General features: G+C 43.7%; 1 protein-coding gene across 3 annotated transcripts; it reads right to left on the bottom strand.

The window, feature by feature from the left end:
* Positions 1 to 3,709: 3,709 nt before the first annotated feature.
* Positions 3,710 to 20,414, bottom strand: LOC140340800 (general transcription factor II-I repeat domain-containing protein 2-like). 3 transcript variants are annotated; one of them, XM_072426187.1, is made up of 7 exons: positions 16,392 to 20,413; positions 14,972 to 15,072; positions 14,715 to 14,849; positions 14,521 to 14,644; positions 14,309 to 14,406; positions 5,482 to 5,692; positions 3,710 to 4,530 (listed from the first exon to the last, which is right to left on the bottom strand). In XM_072426187.1, the coding sequence occupies exons 2-7, from the start codon at positions 15,047 to 15,049 to the stop codon at positions 3,776 to 3,778; spliced, it is 1,401 nt and encodes a 466-aa protein (XP_072282288.1). In that variant the 5' UTR covers positions 15,050 to 15,072; positions 16,392 to 20,413; the 3' UTR covers positions 3,710 to 3,775. The 3 variants fall into 3 exon arrangements, with proteins under 3 accessions (XP_072282288.1, XP_072282286.1, XP_072282287.1); XM_072426185.1 differs by having other exon boundaries at positions 3,710 to 5,692; positions 16,392 to 20,414; XM_072426186.1 differs by lacking the exons at positions 14,309 to 14,406; positions 14,521 to 14,644; positions 14,715 to 14,849; positions 14,972 to 15,072; positions 16,392 to 20,413 and adding an exon at positions 14,005 to 14,138 and having other exon boundaries at positions 3,710 to 5,692.
* Between the last annotated feature and the right edge of the window lie 1,008 nt (positions 20,415 to 21,422).

The following is a 21,422-nucleotide window of genomic DNA, read 5'->3' as shown; positions in this document are numbered from 1 at the left end:
AGGTAGCTGTTCCCTGTGGAGTACAGATGGGAGGGATATATGTGACTGGAGCTCCAGAATGTATCGCAAGAAATTTGCCACATTTGTCCCCATGCTGGTATACTAGTTTACAGTATCTATCCTTGTATTTTTGGTGGGCCGGGTCATATAGTTGAAGAAGATGTTTGCTTGCAGCTGTCAGCTCCAAAAAGACACCTGGGGTCATATTTTGCTTATGTAGTGTTTACAAGGTGCAAATTTTTTTTGAGGTATCTGCTATATCCGGAGATCTAATCTTTTTGAGGCGCGCACCTTGATGAGTTAATACGCCTCTGATAATGTCCTTTAAGGCTTTGAGTGATGTAGGGTCAGAAGTGTGATCACCAAAAAAATTAGTAATTGTGTTTTTCACGGCATTGGCACAAACTTCCTCTTTGAACAGAGAGTCATTACATTTCCAAGTCCGTTCCTTTCTGCCCAGATTCCATATATATAACGTTTCTGAGACAGAGGAATGATCAGACCAGGGACAACCGTCAATAGATGCCAATCTAAAGCTCTGTTACTAACAAGGACATAGAAGAGGTAGTCTTTGGTTGTGGGGTTCAAAGTACACCATGTATCAATCAATTAAAGCTCTTGAAGTTTGGATTGAAACGTATTAAGTTTGGAGTATGAAACAGAGGTTTTTCAATAGTATCAATTCTGAAGGTCAAGGTCAAAGTTTAAATCTACTCCCACCAGGAGGATACATTCTGCAAAACCTTTCAACACACCCAGGTACTTTATGGTGATAAATAACAACTATAGGTTGTTGATTGGGCGTAAAAGGAGGCCACTGTCCCCAGGCGGTAAATTTCACAAATACATATCTGCTTTGCAGGTCTATCATGGTGTTGAGAACCTGAGCTGGGAGGGAATCATGATAGGCTATAGATACACCCCTAGACTTAGGCTACGTACACACATGCAATGGTTCTCATCGGCCCTGAGCCAATTATGTGACGAGAATCTGGTGTGTACAGGGCTCGTCATCCATTGTCCGACCATCCTGGCGGATCTACGGACGATGGGCGACGAACAATCGTAATGCAAGTGAAGGTGGGGAGAGCGCAGCGAGGTGCTGCTCCGTCGTTCCCTCCTTCCCCTTTCCATAGAGCAGAACGGTGCTGTATGTACAGCGCTCGTTTATGCATCATGCAGTTGTTTGTCGTTGGAAAGGATCATGAAAGATCCTAGTGTTGTTGAGGAGATCAAATGACCAGGTGAACAGAAATTGGAATGTAAATTTAAATGCTCTGCTAATCTGATATTTAGTGAAAGTTAGGGCAGGGGTGGGGGAGGAGGGTATAATTTAGGGGTGGAAATGGGGAAGGGATTCACACACAAGGACCAAGCTCTCGACAATTGGGGTAGGCTAATGCCCCAAACGTCGAGCAATCTAAGTGGAAGGTTAAAAAGATCCTTGGAAAGCCCAGAGGGGTTAAATACGGTAACCTTGTATACCCTATGAGTGTAAAACTTCCACTTTAGGGTTAGAACAGGCCAAGAACAAAGGAGATTGGATAACCATAAGAGCAATGGTGAAGGCAACTAGAGATGGTAGCCCCTTCTGCTCCATTGATCTCCAAGAGTGGGAACTGGAGGTGGCATAGGAGATATCGTCAGGTGATCAGGTGCCATGGTAGGAGGAGTAGAGGTGGCCAATCTTGAGCAATGAGTAGCTGCAGTAGGTCCTCTATTCATGAGGGAAGCTGCAGTCTGACAATCTTGAAGTACAACATTGGGGAGTCTGAGGTCCGGACCTGTGGTAGGTCCGAGAGGTCTCAGAAAACGTTTTTTCCACCTTGGCAGGCAATCAGGTGAAAGGGAAATCTCCATCTGTATGGGATGTTCAGTTTGCATAGCATAACGACAAGAGGCTTAGATAGGTCAGGCGGGAGTTGTAGCTGCCAATTCAGAAGTAGGTACTGTTTCCGGCAACCCCCTAATACAAATATTATTTTCAGTGATTTTCAGCATCACCTTGAGGTGTGAAAAGCCAAATAATTTGAGCCTCATGGTGTGACAGAATGTCTTCATGACAAACGAGCTGTGCAAGTATGCTGAAGAACGGATGTAGTACTGGATCCTTGTTGTAAGGAGCATTGCATTGCCTGAAACTCAGATTTACAGCTAGCCTCCAATTTACAGATACCTTGGATTTAGGTCATGTTTGGTAGGTAGGGCGCATTTATGTGCCTTCCAATCCCATCGTACCCTTGCTGGAGCAAGCTGTATACTCCATGGAAGAGGGAAAGATAGGGCTTGGAGTAGGTAAAGCTGGGCTCCCCTGAATTACCTTGATTGTAGGGCTGGAACTGGTCATCCTGGCCTGCTGGGTGTCTAACTGAGATGTGGGTGTGTGAGCCCGAGCACTGGTTTCATTTGCTGCTTCCTCCATAACGCCGGGCCGTGGTTTTGTGGCCTGGTCGCGCTTCACAGCCTTAGAAACTAATAGGCCGTGGCTTTGCCCCCCAGTTTTTTCTTTTTAATAAATTCACTAATGTAGCTTGGAAGGCAGCAAAATGCTTAGCTGTATGAGAGCTGATAAAGCAACCTGGAAAACTGCAAAAGGTTCATAACAACCGATGAAGCAGCTTGGAAAGCTGCAAAACCTTCAGCTTCATACCCGGCAGTCCTGTCAGTCACTTCCACAATCTGTCACTGTTTCCCAGGTATGTTCTGTTAATATTATTATCACTCAGGCTTCTGACTATTTTAACATGCATGTAGACATGATACAATGTTGTCACTATAAGAGAATGAGGCAAAAAAATGCAATGCAGCCATTACTAAATTTAGACTATTTAGTAAATGTATTAAAAAAAATGAAACATCACATTTATATAAATATTCACCATAAGTAACCAGTGGGATCATTATCTGCCCATTACCATCCAACAGTGAAGCATGGTGGTGGCAGAATCACACTGTGTGGATATTTTCAGCAGCAGGGACTGGTAGACTGGTCAGGGTTGAGGGAAAGTTGAATGGAGCAAAGTACAAAGATATTCTCAATGAAAACCTGTTCCATAATGCTTAGGACCTCAGATTGGGTGGAAGATTTACCTTCCAACAGAACAATGACCCAAAGCACACACAGCCAGGACTACACACGAGTGGCTTAGGGACAACTTTGTGAATGTCCTAGAGCAAGGGCAGGCAAACTTTTATGGCCATTTCAGGGGTGGGTGGGAGTACACTAGGCTGGACTCTGGGTCCCGCCCCCCACCAGGGAACGCCCGCTGAAGGGAAATCCCTCTCTTGTGTATGCATTGCAGGGAGGTTTCAGGGAGCTTTCCCTATTTACCGCGCCGGCGGAATATCAACGCCCCCCTGGTCCGGAGCTGGCCGGCATTAGGCCGGATTGGCCAGTGGGCGTTAGGCAGGAACTAACTACCGGATAGGCCGTATCTGGCCTAAAGGCCCAAGTAAATACTTCTGTAAATGTGAAATTTAGGTTTTTACTTTTAATACATTTACAAAATTGTCTAAACTTCACTTTGTCATCATGGGAAGTGTAGATCGGTGATGGTGAACCTTTTAGTTTAGTGCCCAAACTGCAACCCAAAACCCACTTATTTAGGTGCCAACACGGCAATTTAACTTGTATACTGAGGTTTTAGTTTACAAAACACAATTCATATATAACATCTTTTGTCTTAAAAGAAAAACACAATAACAGAGCTTTCAATTATACAAACAGTTTTTTATTGAAAGGTAAAAGTTTGCATTTGGGCATGCTTTTGAACAATTAATGTGATTGTTGCTGTTGCATGCATGCTAATAATTTGTCTAACCTTGGCCTATACTTTGTAAGTTTCAGAACAACACATGCAGCACTCAGGTCATCGGTTAGTCCATTTTTGGTGTCAGATTTGATATCATTCAAAGCTGAAAACAGTCGCTCACAAGCATAAGAGGATCCAAACAAAGTAAGGAGTGCAATCCCAAGTGCTTTCATTGACTTAAATTTATTTGGCAGAGAATTCCACACTTTAAGGATTTTATTTTCAGAACTACCTGTGCAGTAATTTGTTATCTCTTCCATCTTCTCAAGTGTTTCACGCAGGTCATAGAATTTATTTTTCCAGATAGAGCTTTCTTGAAATTCCAATAACTCCATTTCTAGATTTTCTAAATCTAACCAGTGTAAGCAGGAAAGATCAAGTTCTTCAAAATTGGCTTTATCTGGAGAAGTAAGAAAACACAAGGTTGTCTCCATCTTATGGAACTGTAAAAATCTGTTACTAAAATTCACCTTTACAGCTGCTACAATGCTAGAAAATTCCTTGTAGATTTCCTGATAGCTTGTAGGTTTGTCTGCAAATGTAGAATTTTCCAAATGCGTTTTTAGATTTGTAAAATATTTCAGCAGTCCACTTTCAAGGTCTGTTTCAAAAACCTGCAGTTTTTTCTCAAATGTTTTGATATGAAAAAACATCCTTTCTGCTGTTTTCCCCAGACCTTGTAGTTGTTTGTTCAGTACTTCAAAGTGTAGTGTTAAATCTGTAAAAAACATAAGGTTGGTAAGCCAGGCCATATCAGTGAGCTGTGGATATTCCTGCCCTTTTTCATTCAAAAACAGCCTAATTTCATCCAAGCAGGCTACAAATCTCTCCAGGACTCGTCCTCTGCTCAGCCACCGGACATTATTACACATACGTACACAATTACACTGTGCCTGAACCTTCTCAAGAAGTGCTCGAAACTGTGGAAAATTTAGAGCATGAGCCATGTAATTCACAATTTTTCTGACATCTTTGAAGACATCGTCAAATTTTTTGCTGCTTTCCTCGGCACAAAGAGCTTCTAGATGTATAATACAATGGAACTGAATGACTTGATGTTTTATTTCTTCAACAAAGAACCGTACGAAACCAGATGTTGCCCCCACCATAGAAGGTGCCCCATCACTAGTAATTGAAACCACTTTTTTTGGTCTTATGTCTTGTGACAAAAAAGCCTCCATCACAGCATTGTAGATATCTATCCCTTGAGTTCTATCAGGCAAAGACACTAGTTTCACCAGCTCTTCTCTCATGATGTCACCAACACCATAACGCAAAATGACTGCTAGCCTTACATGATTATTTATATCTGTGCTTTCGTACAAGCACATGGAGTAACAGGCTGCCTTTTTTAAGTCAGTGGTGAGCTGCTGACTAACATCACTTGCCATGCACTGGACTCGATCTTTAACAGTATTTCCGCTAAGTGGGATCTCAGAGATACGTTGAATAATTTTATCCTTGCTTGGGAAATCATGAAAAAGGGAATTACTCCCAGACAACATGGCCATTTTCATAATATCCCCATCAGAGAGGGGGTTACCATGTTTTGCTATGTACAGTGAAATTTGAAAACTGGCAGCTGTCAGATGATAGTTAGAAAAAATAGGATACTGGGAATTATATTTCCCCAATTTCTCTTGAAGAATCTCTTTTTTTTTAGTCTCACCAAGTTTGGCAACACTTTTATGGTTGGTGTCAAGGTGCCGTTTGACACTTGATGTGCGACACACAACACTTTTATTACACAGAATACATAAAGCTTTCCCATTGCATTCAATCACTCCAAATGTCTCTGTCCAGGCCTTCTGGAATGATCTTCCACTATCTGTTTTTGCTTTTTTTGCTGTACTCCTTTTTGGGTGTTTAAGACTTGGAATCTAGAAAAACACAAAATGAGAAAAAAATGAAGCACCCAATACAAATCTATCCCTATACCAAAACAATTTAACACTAAACAAATGGATATCCCTGAATCAACAATTTACAGCAGTGATTCTCAGCAATAAATCTACCACGGGGTGTGTACAATGACATCCCCCTCCTTTGAACCCCAATTCCTCTGGAATGGGGAGATGTACAAAACCAAAAATGTAGGTGCAAGTGGGGGACACCTGTGACTAACACCCCCTAAAATTTAATTGTTAGGCTATCATCAGAACATAAAGAACTCTGCCCATCAATAAAATCTACCGTTACACATTGCTGGAGGCACCTGAACCCCAATTTCTCTGGAACAGGAAGGGGGTACAGGTGAACAAAATTAGTCAAAAAACTCCTACCCTGTTACACATTGTTGGAGGCTTCTAGCACCTAAACCCCAATTTATCTGTAAACGGGGGTACAGGTGAAAAAAATTTGAGGTGCAAGTACGGGACACCTGTGGCTAACACCTCCTAAAAATTCATAAAAACTCTGCCTATCAAAAAAATCTACCCTGTTACACATTGCTGGAAGCATCTAGCATATGAACCCCAATTTCTCTGGAACAGGGGGGGAGGCGGTACAGGTGACCAAAATAGAGGTGCAAGTGGGGAACACTTATGGCTAACACAACCTACAATTGAATCGCTAAGGCATCGTCAGAAAATAAAGAACTCTGCCCATCAAAATAATCTACCCTGTTACACATTGCTGGAGGCTTCTAGCACCTGTTACTCTTCTAGAACCCCAATTACTCAAGATTGGGGGGTACAGGTGAACAAAATTAAAGCTGCAAATGAGGGACACCTGTGGCTAACACCCCTTAAAATTTCATCGCTAAGGCATCGTCAGAACATAAAGAACTCTGCCCATCAAAAAAATCTACCCTGTTACGTTAGAAGCCTCCACCTTCTAATGTAACAGGATGATACGTTAGAAGCTGGAGGCTTCTAGGGGCATAGTTCAGTGTTTAATTTATTTCAAAGTAGGCCTACAAATGCACACTTGTAACAGGTAAAATTTAAAAAATATTAAAACTTTTAAAAGTTTATAAACTGTGTTATGTTTTGCGGCTCCAGACTATTTTTCTTTAGTGGGAGAGGAGGCAAAATGGCTCTTTTGATAGTAAAGGTTGCTGACCCCTGTCCTAGGGAGATTGCATGAATAAAATGAAGTAGAGGTGTAGCGCACATTTCCCATACACAGTAGGCGTGCAGACCTCGATCATCCATACAAGCTCTCATTTTCCCATAAGCAGGAGCCCAGGATGGTTTCTATGGACAGCTGCCAATACAAAGTTCCCTTTGACAATGCCAGTACAATCAGTGCTATATCTGTCCTGTCCTCTCATATAGTACACACACAGGCCATAGAGAGCTGAACTCTGCACACCAACCTATTTTAACAAACCGGACATTACACGGGTCATATGATGTCAGGTAAACGCAACCTGATCCTATGCAATGACATTGTAACCTTTCATATACTGGGCGCACAGAACAGATGTCAGTAAGTGTGGATGTCATTCATGCAATGCACAGCAATCGCTCTCTATGACAGAACCAATCCATAACCCAACACCAGCAAGAAGCACCAACCTGATCCAGAGGCGGAGGTCACAGCCTGAACTCTCCAGCCTAGTAACCCATGATGGACTTTTCCTACAGAAATTTGTCCAATCCCCTCCTAAAGACATCCAGATTAGATGCCATCACCACACTGCCTTAATTTTATTTGGTAACTAAGACATTGTCATTAAGACAGAAAATGATCAACATCTTCTTAGTTGGGTGCAGACAGCAATAATAATAATAATAATAATTATAATAATAAATAACCTCATAAGGGGTTTAACCTTTCCTTGCTCTATGCAAGACTATAAAAATATATATTTTACCTGGGCATATACTTTAAATATTTCAATTTACTTTCAGTCTAATCAGCGCATGATAATCTATTAGGTCTGTATATAGTTTATAAAATATATTTTGCTTATATGAAAAACTTATACTACTATGTTGCTTTGCAGTGAACAAAACTTGATGTGCTGTTATTGCCGTCTACACAATGAAACCTATGACCTAGAGACCATTTGAAACTCTACAGATAATGTGATTGACAAGAGGAGCTTGTTGTACACCACTGTGAATGGACCAGACAAATGGCAACCAACTGCTGATATATAGAAAGAGATTAAGGTTGACATCTTTTCGGTGCCAAAAGGTGGCCATGAGATACTACCACCCTATTAACTGTTTATGGACTATTATAGTTATTTGGACTTCCCAGTATATGTTATTGGATCTTTTTGCTTGATTACACTGTATTCCTATAAATATTGATGTAGTTCCCTGTTTGAATCAGAATTTCTAGGTTTAACTGCTAAGCATTTTTTTCCCTGTTGCAACATTAAATCTTTATTTAAATAGGATTTACTGTCTCATCTCTGATGGTCCGCTTGGAAACCCCCTAAAAGAACTGGACATTTGGTGCCGTGACTCTTAATTCCAGGAGTTCCCGAACGAAGAAACCCAAACCCCGAGCTAGGGGCAGAACCAGGGGCCATGGTAAGAACTTTTTTCTCACTAATATTCTGCCCATCACGGCTAGTAGTATTGGTTCCAGGATTGCCAGATTGGATTCAAGACGGGATGATACAGTGAGATAAATGTACTTTAGGTGTATAAATAATTTCAATAGTGGTGAAATAATCTATAAAACTGTGATACTTGGGTCTTGCCTGTTGCTGCAATAAAAGAATTTGTTACGGTTTCTGTGTATGTTTTGGTAAAAGAGTGCGACTCTAGAAAGAAATAAGAAAGAGGTCGGCAACATATTTACCTGATTAAAGAGCCTGTCTCCAGTCAGGTCCTTGGGTGAAATTGGGTGAGCTGTGCAAAAGACTAAAGCTGTGTACACACTTCCAATTTTTATCGTTGGTAAACGAACGACGAACGATCCTGCACGATATCTGCGAACGATCGTATGGCACCGATCCTGTACATACAGATAACGACACGATCGTTCAAAGATATTGTACACACGATAGATGCGATCGTTTGAACGATACAGGAAGTGACGTGCACCACAGGAAGTGAGCGAACGTTCGTTCACCGCGCATGCTCAGACCATGGATGATCACTGAACGACCATACACACGATAGATGGTCAACGATCGTCGTCCAATCTGATCCGCCGGTCCGGTCGTTCATTTCCAACGACTATCCTCGTTCGTCGGCGTCGTTGGTTACTTTTTTTACGAACGATTTTTGGCCAATCGGTCGTTCGTTCGTCGTTCATTTCCAACGATAACAATTGGAAGTGTGTACGCAGCTTAAGCAAAAGACCAAGGACGGATTCCGGTTTGTAACAGGTCACCCCTGATGGGATAGTTATCTCAGGTGAAACTACAAATTAGCTAAAAGACTGATATGTTGAATTTTTAGTTAAGATATTAGAGATAAGAAAAGAGTGTTGGTTCAGAGCTTAGTAACATAACTTCCTTTGAGAAAAATGTGTCACAAATAGGGTTAAAAGGATAGGAAAGGCAACCAAAATGATTGTGAAACTAAAGATGGTATTACACCTTAGGGATGAGCGAGAAGGCCTCTGACAGTCTCGCGAAAATTTCCTCGAACTTCCGATGGGTCAGCGAAATATCGGCGAACTGATTTCGGGAATTCCATTAAAGTCAATGGGCTGAATTTAAACATTAATAGCAAAGACCCTTTACATGTTAGAACCACCAAATTTGCTAGGTATGTGTAGAACAGTGGCAACAAGGGAAAAAAAAACAAAAGAAAGACCTTGTGGTTTACAGAAAATGGCAGGCAAAGTGACAGCAGGCAAATAGAATTTTTTGATGGACAGCGTACAGAAGGCAGCAAAAACATTAGGACATTGAGAAGGGTGAACTCAATCCACTATCAGCAGTCTCTGCTGTCAAAACGGCAGGAGACCGCATTGCTAGCTGGCATCATGACCTAGATGATATGTGTTAGGAATGCCACCCATAAAGTTTTGGACAAGTAACGCGGTGTCATTAGGCATAAGGATGGAGGACCAGAGACGGAGCATGGGTCAGGGAGAGCAGTAGCAGTGTGTGGCCTCTGGTCAGCTATTGTCAGGGAGACCGCATTGGTAAGTGTCATGGAGAGCTGGGTGTAGTGCATCGTCAATGCCACCCAGGAGTGTGTAATACAATTTTTGTGAATGGAGTACTGACAGGTGGCAGCAGCAACAGCAGGAGGAGGCGGTAACTGGCATCTAGAGCTGGGTGTATTGCATGATCAATGCCACCCAGAAGTATACAATTTTAGTAAATGGAGTACTGACAGGTGGCAGCACCAACAGCAGGAGGAGGTGGTGGTCCCTGGGATGGAGCGTGGACCGCATTGGTAACTGGCATCCAAAGCTGGGTGTATTGCATCATCAATGCCACGCAGAAGTGTACAGTTTTACTGAATGGAGTACTGACAGACGGAAGCAGCAGCAGGAGGAGGCGGTGGGCCCTAAGACAGAGCAGGGACTGCATTGGTAACTGGCATCCAGAGCTGGGTGTAGTGCATCATCAATGCCAACCAGAAGTGTGTAATACAAATATCTGAAATATTTGTATTGCAGTGTGGGTTCACAGAGGCATCTTGGTTGGCCAGTGAGTCCTTGTGTAAGTCAATCAGTGACATCTGCAGTGGGGATATGTTTTTACTTAGTAACCCACCTTTCCTTCATTTTCAAAAAGGTGAGGCGATTGACATTTTCCGGCGACAATCGTGATTGGTTCTCCGTGACCACTCCGCCAGCGGCACTGGCGGTTCTTTCGGTCAGAACACTGGATGCTGGGCACGAAAGAAGCTTGATGGTATACTATGCCAACTGCGGGCAGATTTCAAGCCTGTTGACCTAAAAATGAGTGGCGTCACTACTGTCAGGACAGGCATCCTCCTCATAACTGCTGTCGTCAACACCACCACCACCAGCCAGAAAAGAGCCAACGTAATCGTGCACCATGTGCTTCATCCGTTCTCTGGTTATGCCTCCGCACTTCACTTGTTTGAGGTGGCTGTATCAGGTAATCCCCCCTGCCTTGGCCTAGGCCTTTGGATGTGTGCGGCCTGCTGCCACTACTGCTGCTGCCGCTACAGGCGGATGCGGTGGAGGCAATGTCCACCTGAGCTCCCTGTGTGGAATGTGGTGCGTGGAAGTCCTCACACAGATGGTCGCATAGTAACCTGCTCAGGCGGACCTTTTCTTTCTATTGCACCAAGTTAGGTAAAAAAATGGGACATTTTGTCCTTGTAGCGGTGATCCAGAGCGGTGGCCAGCCAGTAATCATCCCGTTTTTTGATGGTGCAAATGCGGGGGTCCCTCTGTAGGCATCACAACATGTGAACACACATATGAAAGAGGGGTTCCCTGGGCTCATCCTGTCCCTCAGTAGGCGCCAAAACATCTTCCTCATCACCCACCTCCACCTTTTCAAGCTGCAGCAGTTCCTGTTGCTCCATCGCCCGCACAATGCCTGGGGCATGACAGCACAAATGCGGATTGGATCGGTCCTGCCCAGCAGCCCCAACATGGACTCCCTCACCATCATTATAATCATCTTCCTCCTCCTCTTTAAACTTCTGATGCTGGCCAGTGTCCCTTCTTGCTCATCCTGATGCTGGCTGTGCACTATGGAGTGTAATGTCACCCTCATCCTCCCCCCCCCCCCCATTTTTTCCCCTCCTCTCCCATCGCCACTTTCCATCAGGTCACACAGGGTACAAGCAGAAAGATGTTGTGTATGACCTCGTTCCAGCCTGACCGCATCCGACTGACAACGTTTGTGGCCTGCACAAAGGGGGCCAGTACCTTTGCACAGCATCTCCATCTGCAGCCACTGGTCTCTGGTAAAATATCTCAGTTGTGTGGCTGTACCAAGGGCCCCGCCGTCTCCATGCACCACGCTGACCAAAGTAATGGCGGATGGCTAGCTTTTGCTCACACAGTCCTGGGTACTTGCAGAGGAACTTCTGCACCACCAGGTTCAGTACGTGCACAAAGCAGGGCACATGTGTTATGCGGCCCATGCGCACTGCGGCCACAAGTTTGGCCCCGTTGTCACCCACTACATTGCCTGTTGTGAGCCAGTAGGGCGTCAGCCAAGCCTCAACCTCTTTGTGAAAAGCAGACAAGAGTTCTCTGGCAGTGTGACTTTCTCCCCCAAGGACACCAGTTTCAGCACTGCCTGGCAACGCGTGTGCTTGAGGGAGCCGTAGTGGCGTGCCCCTTTAACCACAGTGTCTTCTGCTGCACGCTTTTCAGGAGTAGTGTCGAAAAGAGAGGGGTTGACGGTAGAAGGTATGCAGAAGGAGGAGGAGGGAGAGGACTGGGGTGGCCCATGCTTTCCCACCACACCCCTCGACGGGGGTACCAGGTGCTCTAATGCCTCTTGCAGACTACCGCCCACTGAGCTATGCAAGGCCACCTAGTGAGCGCTGAAGGACAGGTAGCGTCCCACTCCATGCCTGGTTGTCCAGCTGTCCATGGTGAAGTGGATTTGGCTAGACACCGAGAATGCCAATACCCGGGAGAGGTTTTCCATTACATGTGCAAGTAAACTGGGTACAGCTGTGCGGGAGAATTAATGCCTGCTTGGTATATTCCACCGCCGCTCGGCACGGGCCATCAGGTCACAGAAGGGAGCCGAGGCCTCAATGCTGTACAGCGGTAGCTGCAAGGCCAATAGTGAATTGAGTTGAATGACTGTTTTGTTGGTTGGGCCCATAGCCTAATGCCTTCTTGTGCAGAACTCCGGTAGAGTGGGCTGAAGGGACTGGGAGCTTAAGGGGTCACTGGAGTACCCATCCTGCAGCAACAAACGTCGTCTGACCCCACGAAACTTGTGGGCAAAAGCGATACTTCATCACCGCTAGAAGTCTGGCTGGCACCAACCTCCTGAGACGTAGTAGCAATGACAGTTGGAGGTGAAGGAGTCATTGGAGTGGAAGAAGAGACGATGACGTGGTTGTTCCTCCTTCAAGAGAACGCAAGTACTGCTCCCACTTTGGTTTGTGGTTCTTGGGCATGTGGGAAAGCAGGGATGTTTTACCCAAATGTGATCAGGCCTGTCCTCTGTGGATCTGCCTGTGGCACAGGATGCCGATTGCTACGCACCCGTCATTGTCTTTCAGTGTGAAAAAGGTCCACACTGGAGAGGTGCATGGAACCAGTCTACTGCTTTTTCTCTTTTTCTTTGCCTGCCTTTGCGTCTGCTGGGTGCCCTGCGTCTGCTCCAGCTCCACCTCCCCCACGAACACATCGTCTCTGACTGTTCCCCTGCTTGTGACCACTCCTCTGTCTCTTCTTTGGGACTCATATGAGACAGTTTGGCGGCCCCTTCCATCCCCAGTCTGTTGTTGCTGCCATTCCTTTACGTCTGTTTTGGAACTGATGCTAGCCCCTACACGTACCAGTGGTTCCCAGGTGACATCACGGTCATCATCATCCTCATTTTCATCTAAGCCAACCTATGCAAATGCAGCCACTAATCCAGAACCCTCACCCAGCAAGTGCTGGCCACACTCTCCAAGGGTCCCAAAGTCTGCCTCCTGCTATGAAATTTGCACTGACAGATCCTCAGGCTGTTTGTCAAACAACAAGGGAGAGTCATCGGGAGGTACAGGCATATTACCCATGCTAACTCCTGTTTTTGCTCCTGTCATGGCTGTGCTGGCTGCTGCAGAAGAAGAGCCTGCTGCACTTGAGGCCCCTGAGACCCAGTCTACAATACTCTCCACATGACATGGCTGTATGATTGTATTCCACTCTCTCAATACATCCACTAGCATACTGGTGCTCCACACACATCTCAGACCTGTTTGACAACTTGTGCCCCCTGTTTGAAAACTTGTGCAGGTCACCCAATGCCACGCCTTCCCCTGCGTCTACCACTCATCTTTTACTTATTCAGGCAAAAATGCACCTGTACCAAACGGTTTCTTTGGTAAATTGGAACAGGTATCAAACACTGAAATATCTGTATTTTTTCTATAGTAGTATAAGTTATAGTTTAAGTGTCTGTGTGATATTGGAGTGACTGTCATAGTGTAGAAAAGTCTGATTTGTCTGTCTGACTAAAGCCTGTCTGAGGCTGTCTGAAGTTTATATGCCTGTGTGACTGGTAGCTATCAGATACAGAAGGAGTGATTACTCAGCGGAAGGTGCGCATGCCCACACGGCGTCATAGGTTCGCCACCACTGCATTAGATTGTTCAATAATTACCTGATGATAGTGAGAGACATCCTGACCTACTGTGTGGAATCCTGGGAATAGAGAGGACAGGGACATCTCTCTGGTAGGTTTGTTGGGCCCTCGGCTCCATAAACCTGATGAAGGTGAGGGATCTCCTGACCTGTTGTGTGGAATACAGAGGACAGTGACATCTCTCTGGTGGGTTTATGGGGCCCTGAGCTCCACCAACCTGATGATGGGGAGGCATCTCCTGACCTTCCTGGGTAGGAATCTCTGGAATAAAGAGGACAGGGACATCTTTCTGGTGGGTTTATTGGTCCTCAGCTTCACCAACCTGATGATGGTGCGGGATCTCCTGATCTTCCTGTATGGAATCCTGGGAATACAGAGGATGAGGACATCTCGCTGGCGGGTTCCTGTTACTGGATCCATCTGTAGGAATCACACACCTTGACTGAATACATTGTCTCCATGTGTTTATCAGATGATGGGAAATCTAGGTGGACCCTCCGTAGCGGTCCCGTTTACAATTTTATCTCCTCTTACCTGGTGATGTGAGGGTCTGGTGGTCCTTCATCATGACATCCTTGAAGAGGTCCTTGTGTCCTTCTAAATATTCCCACTCTTCCATGGAGAAATGGACAGTGACATCCTGACACCTTATAGGAACCTGAAACACACAATGATACAGTCACTATCCAGACACATCTCATAATAATCTCCCCAAATTCCTTGCTCACCTCTCCCGTCAGCAGCTCAGTCATGTTCTGGATGACTTCTAGAATCTTCTTGTTGTTGAGTTTCTCAGGTGTCAGGCAGTGAGGTGGAGGCACTGTAATGGTCACCTGGTCTCCAGACTTCACTGGATGAAAACTCTACAATAAATTCAATACCAAAATATTAAAACATTCACAGAATCCTCCTCACCTTTTCGGTCTCTATTTTTTTAAATTAGAGATCAGAGTGATGTCATGTGTCCTCCCAGAATCCTCCTCACCTCTCCAGTCAGCAGGTAGATGATCTCCAGGGTAAGGTTTAGAATTCTTTCAGTCATGTGACTCCGGTCCTTGTTCATTCTTATTGATGTCTTTATGTGATCTATGTAAGTTGTGGACAGACAGCAGAGAATTAATTGGGCTGTACCAGACGTATAATATTAGGATGGGTTAGTAACCAATAAATTCCTGAATTCTTCTTACAATACTGTAATCCCACCCCTCAGTATAGGAATAAGAGCTGTGTCTGTGTCCATGCTGCTGTCATTACCCTTAATGTATAAACCTATCATATGTGTGAGATTGCCATCTTTCTTTTTTCAATGACAGAAAAATCCCTTCTTCACAGGCCTGTTCTCGGGAGCCCAAGCCTATGGGATTTGTGACATGTGTATCCCTGAAGGCCATGTGCTCCCATTCAGTGTTTACGGCCACGGCAGTAATGACAAAATAGGAAGGGCTTTGCCTTTTTGTTTTTTTAAAAAAGGCATTTAACGAAACAAAAAACAAAGGGTTATCTACCCTTCTATAAAAAGTATTATGTGGTGATTGCCTACTTCAAGACCAGGGCTCCCAAATTTAGTTTAAATAATAGGGACCCCTGGGGTTCACTTACATGGCATTGATCATTGGAGTACTGTCAATTGTCTGTGTGCTATGGTGCCTACAATATAAATTTACCCAATCACCAAACTTTAAAAATGCATCAGAAGCACGGTGGCTCAGTGGTTAGCCCTCTGCTCTTTGCAGCGCTGGGTCCCAGGTTTGAATCCCCATGTTTGTGGGGGTTTCCGCCCACATTTCAAAAACATGCAGTTATTTTAATTAGCTTCAACTCAAAATTGACCTTAGACTGTAATAAAGACATATGACTATGGTAGTGACATTAGATTGTGAGCTCCTTTGAGGGACAGCTAGTGATATGACTATGGACCTTGTACAGCACTGTGTAATATAATGGCGGTATATAAATACTGCGTAATAATAATATTCAAACTGGTGGTAAGGTGGCACTGCGGTTACCCCTTCCTCGTGCCATAGAACCCTGCTTAGGGTTAGTCGCTCAGTACTGATCACTGCCGCCTGGAGTCAAATCTGCAGATGCTGCTGTGTAAGGGACTGAGCGGGTGGCAGGGTGCCTGTTACATACAGCTGGCCACCTACCACCAAGCTCATCCCACAAATAATATTATAATTAATTTTTTTAAATATATTTTGAGTAATACCCCAATATTTTAAATATCTTCTAATAAAAAAGCATAAAAAAATCAGTCCTTTTTCAATATATAGTATAGTTCACCCAAGGGGGGCGCTATCGAATCACTCCTTAAAAAAGTAGGCTCTGACCCAAAAAAGGTCGGGGATCACTGATTTAAAACCTTCATTGATTTCAAAAGAGTTTTACATTCAACAGGCACTTACCTTAGGTGGAGGAACATCTATCACAAATACAACTGCAGAGAGTTAGCCTGCCACAAGCTTTGGGTTCATCTGGTCTGAGTGGCAGACTGCTACTCCTGTCCCTGTGCAGCTCTGTTCTGTCTTCAGCTTTCATATTGTACTTCCTATAACTAGGACAGAGCAAGATCCCCCCATCCCCTCCCTCATTTTACCCTCTGTACTTTCACCCTTTCAATGCTGGATCAAGACACATCAGTTTCTATACACATCAGCTGCCTCTCCTCCCCACAGCCTGGTATTCTGAGGGTTAACTGATGATGCAAGAGAAGGGAACCTCCCAGCCAGCACAGGGACAATAGCACAGCCAATGAGAGACCAGCAGGTGGGGGAAGTCACGTGCCCACAGAGAGGGATCTGAGTGCCCCTCTGGCACGTGTTATATAGGTTTGCCACCTCTGCTGTAGATTAAAGAGCAAAGAATAAGAAATAAAAATTGTAACATTAGGCTGCAACATAAAACTGAAAAAAGGAAAGAATAATGCAATAATAAATCAGTATTCTATCTGAAATGGATGAAGGTGCACTACATTGTCCCTTGCAGATTTGTATGTGTCCCCCCATTCTATGCATTGTTCTGCCTTTTTTGTAGTCCTCTCGTACACCACAATTAACCCCTAATAAAGCCCCCGGATTTCTTTACCTACATGACAATATCATCCCAGGGGTCCTGTTCTGTCCAGCATCCATTTATTGCGATTGGAAAGCTCCTGATAGTTTTCTTTTGATTAGCTATAGAAGAGGGCAATTAATTGATTTAGGATGTGGCTACAGGACATTGCCAATAAATCTTAAAGGATCATCCCACTGAAAATGCAGTGTCACAATTCTGCCACTAGAGGGAGATTTAGCTACGTGTTCCCATCCTGATTTTATTATACAGGTAGTCTCCGGGTTACATACAAGATAGGGACTGTAGGTTTGATCTTAAGTTTAATTTGTTTGTAAGTCAGAACAGGTACATAAGGAATGCAATTAGGACTGGTGTTTGTCTCAACATATTATTAGGCAGCATGGTGTCAGTTACCGTATAAAATCCTCACTGTGAGTTAATCACAAACAAAAAAAAAAAAATCTTTATGGAGTCTAGACATTCATTAAATTCTGGAGCAAGCTGTGCTTTGATATGCAAAAAGAAACAGCTACAGAGTTTGTCTTGGTCATTAAAGAGTTACAAGAGGCTGCAGAAGGGCTCAGTCCTTAAGATCACCCACAACTTGCTGTATTTAGCAAAAGATTTCTTCTGCAAGTCATGCAAACTGCCCCTCCCCCCATCAAGCCTCCATTCTGCACACAGCAAGCAGGGAAGCCCCATTCGTTTGTATCTAGGTGGCATCCATATGTCAGGTGTCCTTAACCCCGGGACTACCTGTAAATGTATTGTATTGTTATGAACTTGGAGTCACCTGCAGGGTGTTTGTTAGGGATGAGCAAGACTGGGGATTGTTTTTGCAGTTTCCCAAATGCATTGGTGTCAATGAGCCTTTTAAGGATGCAGTGAACTGACAGCCCCTCTGTAGCCTAAAAAATGCTGTTAAAAAAAAAAAATGAAACTGCACTATATACACCTCCCCCACATCTTCCCCCCAAGCTTCCATTCCTATTTCCGCATCCTTAACTAAATATTTGTTGTACAAATTCCTCACCTGGATTGAAATAGCTGACTCTGCACACTGTGAGCTTCCCCTAATGTGCATTGGAAGCTGCAGCAAGTCAGATGGACCCGGCCTCATTTCCAGGCTGGAGGACGTCCAGCATCCTTAGGCCCCGCCTCCTCCAGCCTGGTTGCTACAGGCCCCAGCCTTTATTCAAATTACCCATTTTATGCAAATGATCCTGATATTGTAAATTAAAAAACAATAAACCTCCAAGCATCAACACTGGAACATTAAAGCATGCCATGGTAATACTACTAACATTTATGCCATTTTTTCTGCCTATGGTTTTACTTTAAAGAGAACCTGTCACAAGACCGGTTCAAGCAATGTGCATGTTATTTACTCATAAATGCCTTCTTTGTGCAGACATCCAGAAGAGCTGCGATTGCTGCTGGGTGCCACCATCTTTGATTTGATGTCAGCAGCGCCAGCAGACTCTGTTATTCCTCCTTTATCTGCTACATAAAAGGTTATATAGGGAGGTGAGGGGACTGGAGGGGAGGGGTGTAGGAGCTGTCTCAGCATAGACAGCAATTAGACTGGGGGACTGTGCTATGGAATCGACTCTTCCTGGAGTAGTCAAATTTGTAGCACAATTAGAGACACATATATGTAAATATAAATAATTTATGGAAAATGTTGGGAAGGAAGAATAAAAGCTAGGGATGTTTTTAGCGGTTAGGTTTAGGTAAGAGAGGGGGTATATTTAGGACCCTTTCTTTTAGTATGGGATAGAGTAAGAAGGGGTTAGGAGCCACTATCATGTGTTTTATTATATGTCCCAGTTGGAATCAGTCGCTTGTTTATTTGTCCTGGTGACCTGGGTCACTGGGCAACAATGTAAGGGGATATTCAACATTTTACAGTTGTCCTTGCTAAAGATAGAAAGAAATCTTCTCTCCAAAAAGACACAAAGATATAAAATGAAATACAGAACACAAGATAAGAAAACAAACACAATGTTTTTACCCATTGCTATGCTACATACATCTTAAACTAAATAAACTGGACATTCAGAGATATTGGTCTAATAGCGGATGTCATTCTAATTTTGTCCAGTAGGTGTCATGTTTTCATTTACAATAAAACAAGTGTCATTTATTATAAATCAACACAAAACATCGCCACCTAGTGGAAGAAATGAAAGCATTTTGCTTTCAAAGGAGACTGCAGCCCATGGACTCTCTGCTTGAGCAATACTTCAGGAACTATATCCAGTGAGTATTTTTCTACCCAGTCCAAAGTTGTTTTTTGTTATTGTCCCTGTCTCTATTTGAGAGATTTCCCTCCACTTCCTGTACTCATAACACACTCGCATGTAGACAGGAAGTCTAGCAATAGAAACTTGGCGGAAGTTCTATACTTTCCATACTTCTTTTAGAGCTGGAGATGAGCTTGAATGATAGTGGAAAATTGTAGTTGAATTTGGTTCGCAGCAGCGATCAATCAAGCTGAACTTTAGGGACAAAAACTTTCACATAATTATATTCCTCAATAGCCACAAAGGATATACATTGACGTTGTGTGCACCAAATGCCTTCACAAAACCAGACAATACTTGTAAATACTGTAAAACAGCAGTGACATCATCACTGTGCTATACAAAGCCTGTGTATGGCTGTAGGAGGGGCCTGGCAGCTCCTCCCACTACAGACTGCCTGCAAGAAAATTCAGGAGGGGGCGGATACAAGACCAGTTACCTTGTGTAACGTAAGAGAACATCAGTGATTGGTCTTTATAGGAAGCTTCTGCACAAAAGCAACATTTAATGCTGGATTCTTGGCCAGATCTGGAAAAAATAGACAGAAGTGATAATACACGTCTCATTATTATTATTAAAGCGTACCTAAACTCAGATATTTCACTTTACATAAAAGGGTAGACAACAAGTAAAAATCCTGTAGTTTTTTTTAGTGCTTTAAAAAAAAATTGTGCAGCACGGCTCCCTAATTAATGGGAGTGCAAAGCCTCCTGGGATACCTACGTCACGCACCCTGGGCGGCTCTTGTGTGCTCCTTCTGTGCATGCCTGGGGCCTTTTTGCGCAAAGAAATACGCATGCATGCGCTGTGAGATCGGCAAGTTTTTTTCTACCCTACGTCACCTGATCTCCTGCCTAGGTTGAGTGATGTAGGATGAAGTGCCCGGAAGAAGAGATGAAGATGGCGGTGCCTGGAGTGCCGGCTCCGGGATGATGCGGGACACCCCCGGATGGATCGGACTGCCCTGCGGGATTGAAGGTAAGTGTATTTTTTTGGGGGGCTGTTTTCAGTTGAGTTCCTCTTTAATAAACAGGATTTATACAGCGCCAACATATTACGCAGCGTTGTACATTAAATAGGAGTTGCAAATAACAGACAGATACAGACAGTGACACAGGAGGAGGAGAGGACCCTGCCCCGAAGAGCTTACCCTCTAATAGGTGGGGTTAGTAACACACAATAGTAGGGGAGATATGAAATGGTGAGCAAGTATGAAAAATGGGTTTTGAGTGATCTTTTAAATGATCAGAAAGTAGTAGCAAGCCAAATAGGACGAGGAAGACAATTCCAGAGAGTTGGAGCAGCTCTAGAAAAGTCTTGGAGCCATGCCTGTGATGAGGTTATGAGTGAGGAAGTCATTAGTAGGTCATTGGAGGAGCGAAGAGAGCGGCTAGGGGAGTATTTTTCTATCAGGTCAGAAAGGTAAGTGGAACAAGATACTCTTGTATTTAGGCAATACTTGCTTATCCTAAAATCCAGCTTTAGGACTATATTAAAGGCATCCTAAAGAAGTCACTGATATCATTATACATTTTTTTAAAGGTTTTTTAAACAGGAAGTAATGGTAGATTTCTTAGATTGTAAGCTCTCTGGGGCAGGGTCCTCTCCTCCTCCAGTGTCATTGTTTGTATTTATTTGTCATTATCAAATCCTATTTATTGTACAGCACTGCTTATTATGTTGGCACTATATACATACAGTTTATTATTATAATACTTTTAATAATAATACTAATAATAATATTAATAATATTAATAGAAGGAGGGGAAGGTTTGAATTCTGAGTTGCAGATTTTCCCCCACTTCCTGTTTTGTGAAACCTTTCTCACGTACACCGAGCTTCCTATCATGGATTCTAATTCTTGTCACTATAAAGAAAAAAGTTTTGGGTGGACCCCTTAAATGGCAAGCAAATCTGGAATGGATTTCTTAAAAATCATTAGCTATTGGATAGCAAAGGTTTTCAAACCATAGCAGGTTTTCTGGATCACCCATGTTCTCCCATGATAGTCTATCTCCTCCAGTCTTGGAGAGTTTTGATAAATCGGGTCCATTATGCTGGCGCTATATCAATACA

This window comes from Pyxicephalus adspersus, chromosome 11, assembly GCF_032062135.1.
Source record: "Pyxicephalus adspersus chromosome 11, UCB_Pads_2.0, whole genome shotgun sequence".
Taxonomy (NCBI): Eukaryota; Metazoa; Chordata; class Amphibia; order Anura; family Pyxicephalidae; genus Pyxicephalus; species Pyxicephalus adspersus.
Note: the sequence above shows the minus strand (reverse complement) of the source record. Positions and strands in the feature narration are given on the sequence as shown.